The sequence below is a fragment of the Dermacentor silvarum genome, chromosome 1 (genome assembly GCF_013339745.2).
Source record: "Dermacentor silvarum isolate Dsil-2018 chromosome 1, BIME_Dsil_1.4, whole genome shotgun sequence".
NCBI classification, from domain to species: domain Eukaryota; kingdom Metazoa; phylum Arthropoda; class Arachnida; order Ixodida; family Ixodidae; genus Dermacentor; species Dermacentor silvarum.
The window spans coordinates 146,273,163-146,280,111 of record NC_051154.1 but is presented as its reverse complement, the minus strand read 5'-3'; the positions used below and the strand labels follow the sequence as shown (position 1 = coordinate 146,280,111).

Below are 6,949 nucleotides of genomic sequence, written 5' to 3'. Positions count from 1 at the left end.
ATATTGGTCGCGCCTGGACGGCTATGATCAGCCGATCGTTGTACGCGATTCGCGCAGCTTTCATCGCCATGTTCTTTGGCTGGATAGCCAAGTCAAATGTGGCGGCCGGAAGTCGGACGCGACCGCGCCCTGATTGGTCCACGCCACTCGCCGCTTCCGGCGAGCGGCGGATCGCCGGCGAAAATATTTAGCCCACCTTGATCGTCGGCGAACAGCCGCCGGCCGCCGGGCGAACAGCCGCCGGCCGCCAGGTGGACGCCGCGCGCGGCCGTTCGCCAGATTTTCGCAAGAAAATCGCTCCATGTGGGCCGGGCTTTAGGAGGCTGTGCCGGCTCCAAAGCAATACTAGATATTATGATCATCGCTACCAGAACGCGCGTATTTTCTCAATACAGATCGTATACTGCTTTCGTGAGTGCGTAGCGCGGCCGTACCGCCATGGCGTCCAGCCGCACCATGTCCAAGATGTCCTAGGTAACACTATACCTACTCCAAGATGTCCGAGGTATAGGTGTTAATCTAGACTGACGAGAGGATGGAGGAGGAAAGACGATAATATTGAAGCCTAGTCATAAAAGAAATGTGAAGGAAAGGCTCACGGGAAATAGACGACCGCCACGTGCTAGACAAGCGGCAATTCCTAGCCGCCGAGTTCGCGGTGGGGAAAGCAAAGCGGAGAGCGGGTGAATTGCGCAGATCGCGACGAGGGCGTCACTAAAAGGCAGACTACGAACCAAACAAAGGTTCGGCAACCTTTGAACGAGAAAGACAAATCAAAGAAAGAGCTATTCCCAATAATGTGTGTGTACTGGCGGCCGCGACGAGCATGTTGCAGAAACACTTTCTTCCTTCCGTTGCAGCGCCCATTCGTCAGAGTACCGCGAGAAAATCGGGCCTATACTTGCGATCTATCAGAATCACAGACACAGCTTGGTCCCGGGCAAGCCGCAGCTGGACTGGTGCGACGACGCCGCCATGGTATGTGCATGCGTGGCTCCCGAGCTCGCGTGTATAGCCCTCTGTACCCGCCCATCATCATCTGCTCCGCCCGCGTTTCCTCTCTGCAGCAGTGGGCTCCTCCTGGCTGCGAGAAGATCGGCCGGTGCCTGCCAGTGCCGCCATCGAGACCGTATCGCTGTTCGTGGCTGTACTGACTGTGTGCTATCCCGTAAGGAGGTGTCCAGAGACCCGAATAAAAAGAAAGTGGCAAAAGACGGCTTCATCTATCTCTCTCTCTCGACTGCTTGCTTATTTTAACCTGAGCGTCAACGAACATTTCCTTGGAAAAGCGCGCTGTTATGAACAGGGACAACACTGGACACAGCCCACACCACACAGAGCCCGAATAAGCGCTTTGTCTGGTGTGTGTTTCGTCCAGTTCTGTCCCTGTGCATAACAGCGCGTTTTCCCATGAAATTGTATAACCAACTGGCCCGAATTGCTGCTCTACTTTCAATGAACAGGGCTTGAGGTTAGTGGTTGAACAGAAACAAAATGCAACTACCAAGCAAATACCAAATTCAGCATAGTTTCCGAGATTGTATACAAATTTTAGCTGTTAAATAACAATACGCGCGCGCGTGCGCGAGCGCGCACGCACACACACACACACAAACACAAACACACACACACACACACACACACACACACACACACACACACACACACACACACACACACACACACACACACACACACACACACACACGCACGCACACACACACACACACACACACATATATATATATATATATATATATATATATATATATATATATATATATATATAAGGAAGAGACACAGACACCGACCTACAGGGTCTAAAAATATATTTACGTTTCGGCTGCTGAGCTGGGTTATTCGAAGAGGAGGACATTAGTAGCACGAGAAATCGAAACACATTTTCAACTGATTAACTAAAATTGACTAATTAACTTATTAATTAACTGCATTACGGCACATATTGCTATTTACGAATTGTAGCCGGTGAGTGGAAAGACGAGTCCACTTGAAATGAATTTCCAGGATGACACCAGTTTCGAGATATTATTTCCCAAAGTGCGGGATGAAATACATGGGCGTTCCAGCTACTTTTGTGCTTCAGTGTATAAAACAGCATTTTGGTAAAAAATTAAATGGCACAACAGTGCATTTTTATGGCGAGTTTGATGGCACATATCTCGAAACGGGTGTCATTCTGGAAATTCATTTCAAGTAGATACGCCTGACAAGCTCACCGGCTACAATTCGTAAATTGCAATATGTGTCGTAAAGTAATTAAATAAGAAGTTAGTGAATTTCTGTTAATTAGGTGAATATGTGTTTCGATTTCTCGTGCTTACTGTCCGCCTCATCGAATAACCCAGATCAATGATAAGAATTATGCTACCTGCCACAGGCGATTTCTAAAAATTCCGTAAAACTTAAAAATGAGCACCCTGCATATCATATCATAAGAAGCCAACAAACAAGGTGTCTTTGTTTGTTGGCTTCTTGTGATATGACTAATAAAAATCAGGCCCCTCGGCTTCCCTTCTTCTCGTTCATATATATATATATATATATATATATATATATATATATATATATATATATACATACCAGGTGTTTCAGCGAACACTTTCAAAAATCCTTAAAGGTTGCCTGTGGCAGATAGCACAATTCTAGTTCATGAGCTGGTCTACTCGAATAGGCGGACATTACTTGCACAAGAAATTGAAATGCATAATCGAATAATTAACAGAAATTCACTTATTAAATTTTTAACGAATTGCCTGATGGCCCATATTGCAATTTACAAATTGTAGCCGTGGAGTTCGCAAGGCGGATCCACTTGGAACGAATTCTCGGGATGGCACCAGTTTCGAGATATTAATTCCCGAACTTTGCGGAGAAATGCATTGGCGTTCCAGTTAGGTTCTTAACAAAACGTCCCTTTATGCATTGAAGCACAAACTTAACTGGAACGCCAATGCATTTCTCCGCAAAGTTCGGGAATTAATATCTCGAAACTGGTGTCATCGTGAGAATTAATTCTAAGTGGATCCGCCTTGCGAACTCCACGGCTACAATTTGTAAATTGCAATATGGGCCATCAGGTAATTAATTAAAAACCTAATTAGTAATTTTTTGTTAATTAGTCGATTCTGTATTCTAATTTTTTTGTGCAAGTAATGCCCGCCTCTTAGAGTAGACCGGTTCATTAACTAGAATGGGGCTATCTGCCACCGGCAATATTAAATACATTTTGAAAGTGTTCGCTGAAACACCCTGTATATATATATATAAGAAATGAATCACTGCAAAATTTTCTGTTACTTCCCTTTAGCATGCGAAGTATTAAACGGTATATCAATATAATACTATTGATCGAGAGATAACATAACAGATGGCGACCTGCTTCGCTTAATTTCTTGCCTACAGTCGGCGTTCTGAGCTGTTTCTCTAATGGTAATTCGGTTATTTAATAATGGTAGGGTATGCGAATATTTCAGATTTTTAATACGAATTGAATAGTCTTGGCTATTCGATTCGAGCATTCACTACTCGAAATTGCCGAATATTCTCTTCTGTTCGCGTATCACGGATGCGCGTACTTATCGGAGCCTTGGGGAAAAAGGACCGATTCGAGTGAAGACGGCTCCTAACGATTCTGCTGCAGGAGGGCTGTTGTTGCGCGGTGGCACCAGATCACGAGCTAACATCTGATGCAGGAAACTTCAGCTGAGTGATTTCCGGCAATTCAATAGGAATATCTGACTTATTACGTATTTATCTGACTGGCAGGTACGTATTTGTCATCTCGAGTGAGGCAGAGTAAATTGTTATTTTCAAGTTAAAGGGACACCAAAGGCAAAGCAATTAGAGCTCTTTTATCAGACCACGCTTATACAGTACAGGAAAGACCACTCTTACTCTGAGAGGAGGGTTAGTGAGCCAGAAAAGACCAGGGAAAATTCGAGTAGAACTCATCTACGATGAATATCCAACCAAGTGTGTGATTAATAGCCGAAACGCGTCACGTGAGAGGCGTGTATACTGCAGCCGGACTTCTCTCTGTATACACGCCGCACCATCTGGCGACGCAGCCGTGAAGTCCGCGCATACACAGTGACCCAAGTTGGCGTCAAAGAAGTTCATTGAAGAGCGGCACATGCGCAGTGGCACACACCCACGCGAACGGCCCACAGTTTGAGATTGCACTACCTTCGGAGTCGGCCCAAATTTTTTGGTGGGATAGGTGGATAGTTGGCCGCAATGAAAACTGGCCTGGCAATGCCAAGAATGCTGCTCGCATTAAAAACGAAAGACGAGAGGTGAAGCCGTCTTGGAGCCCCCACACCAGCTCGCCGTGACGTCTTGGATTTTGACAGCGTCTGCGCGTGCCTAGTTTGTCTTTTATCGGTAAAGATGGACTGCATTGTTACACTCTAAAAGGAGCCAAAGAGTGAAGTTGGAGAGTTTCGAGAACGTTTACTGAGCCGTAATGGCCTAAGGAGAAAAAAAAAAAAACAAATACGGTTTTAAATCCCTGAACGTCACACTTTCTTTTTTTTTTCCTTGCAATCTTTATTTACTCGTAAATAAATACTAGCCTAGGGAATTTATTCAGAAATGTCCTGTAGCACATTGCTGAAAGGGGGCTTCCACTCCAGTGACATACTGATGCCGGGGTTTAGGCGCGAAATTTCGAATACGAAGAGGATAGCTTGACTGGGCGATTCGACTATCATTCGAGCATTCACTTCTCGAAATTTTCGAATATTCGTTTCTTTCGAATATCAGGGAAAAGCTCACTTATTGGAGCCTCGGGGGAGGAGGACCGATGCCGGCTAACCGGATGTCCTGTTGTAAACGACCTCACGTGCATGTATGAAATGGTCGAAATTGGCCATCTTTTTAACCAAACGGGAGACATGGAAACCTAGATTTCACTTTGCTGAGGAATTCGAAAATATTTTGTATTCCATTCAATATTGGAAGGCAGTTTTTTCTCGAATATTCGTATTCGGTTAATAAATTTCAGTATTTGAGCACCCCTAATTAATGGCGATAGACATTTATTTATTTACTTGTTTGTACGTTTGATTGGGTGCCTGTTTCATGCTTGCTTGATTACCCGCCACTTCAGCCAGCGCCTGAGAGGCAGAATTTCTGTCTCTCACACAAAGTTGCAGCAAGAGGATGCCAGTAGTTCCATAAACATGATTCATGCCCTGACCGCGCTGGAAAAAAAAAAAACGCAGCGGTGGCCTAGCGGTAGAGATCTCAGCCAGGTACATGTGGAAGGTACTGAGTTCAAATGCCGGTGCCGCCGGAAACGCACCGGTTTTTTCTAATGGATAGGGATGTCCCCTGGCCTGGTGGTCGGTTTCTAGTGGGGGTTCACATCTCGAAAGGGGCCCACCCAATAGAGATTTTATGCGCGGTCTCTGGGCGCCTCTTGTACAACCTCAGACGTCCTTGTTGGAGAGCATCCGCCGCGGATATATGGGAGGCGAATGCTGCCGTCCGGGACCTGGAAACAGGTACAATTGAGCGCGCTCCCGGCCTGGCGCTCAACGCTTGGAAAGGGGTGTTTGTCCCCGACCCGAAGGCGTCCCCATCTCAATAGGTGCATTTGAGGCGCCACAAGGAAAATTGTAATGGGAGCGGCCCAAACCTCCTTTTTGCCAAGAAAAGCAGGGCTTATGCGGCACATCAACTCAATGGTTATGCGGCACATCAACGCAACCACTTGCCCCCACTCCCTGATGAATAAAGGGAGCAGAAATGGGAAAGGACGGAATGGTGGTTGACTCCGAAATTCCTCCACACACACACACACACACACACACACACACACACACACACACACACACACACACACACACACACACACACACACACACACACACACACACACACACACACACACACACACACACACACTCACACTCACACACACACACACACACACACACACACACACACACACAAACACACAAACACACAAACACACACACACACACACACACACACAAGGACCAAGGACGAGCGAGATTGATCTCCTAGTACGAATATTCGCGATTACACGTCTCAAAAACTACGTGGTGGAATCTAGCGCACGCGGCCCTAACATCGGCATCCATTTGCCACGGTATCCTACTTTCGACGCGCTTTCGTGAAGGGGCTGCCATACAGTATGTCGGGTATGTCCTCGAGGCCTTTGAGATTAATTAATATGAGTGTATTGCCACTTTTCATTACATCAACATTGACGTTTTTTTTTGCCACTTGAGCCAGTATTCATTGCCTTCTTGACTAATGAGCTCTTGTCTGCATATTTATTTATTTATTATTTATTTATTTATTTATTTATTTATTTATTTATTTATTTATTTATTTATTTATTTATTTCACTACGCGAACAAACTGAGCGCGCGTTTTGAGCCTTCGGCGGCACTTGTGGCTCGCTTCGCTGTCTTTAAAAGCCTCGCGGCGAGGCGTATAGTTTCTTGCTCCACAACCGAGTTGCCAGGTGCCGCCGAGAAAACAAGCTAATAATGTCCCCAAAAGAAGCCCAAGAAAGCGGCGCGACTTTTGAGACGAAGCCCAAAAGAAGCGGAAGTTGAAAAAAAAAAAAGTTCTCATTCTTGAAAATAGTTCAATTATAATATGAAAAAATCACAAAAATACGAAGGGAAGGCAAACAAATAACTTTCATTATTTTGTACAAAGAAAATATGTGCATGAATGAACGAAAGCACTGATTTACTTTTTAAAATAGTCTCCAGGGTAGTCTGCACCCTGTTCACTGCACGTTTTCCAGTACATGAATAACGTTACTTGTTGTTCAGCAATAACGTTGTTCAGCTGCCATGTGCTGAACGAGGTCGGCATGATGAGCGCGGATCTCACACTTGCAATAATTGCATGCTGCTTTTTTATAGTCTCCAGTGGCTGCAGG

At 45.3% G+C, this 6,949-nt stretch overlaps 1 protein-coding gene across 1 annotated transcript in view; it reads left to right on the top strand.

Annotated features, from left to right (window-relative positions):
• LOC119436208 (N-acetylgalactosamine-6-sulfatase-like) overlaps positions 1 to 1,231 on the top strand; it is a 39,091-nt gene extending 37,860 nt beyond the window's left edge. The window contains exons 12-13 of the mRNA XM_037702992.2: positions 861 to 978; positions 1,068 to 1,231. Of these exons, the coding sequence (XP_037558920.1) occupies positions 861 to 978; positions 1,068 to 1,154 (205 nt within the window). The 3' untranslated portion in view covers positions 1,155 to 1,231. The remainder of the gene's footprint in view (positions 1 to 860; positions 979 to 1,067) is intronic.
• The last annotated feature ends 5,718 nt before the right edge of the window (positions 1,232 to 6,949 follow it).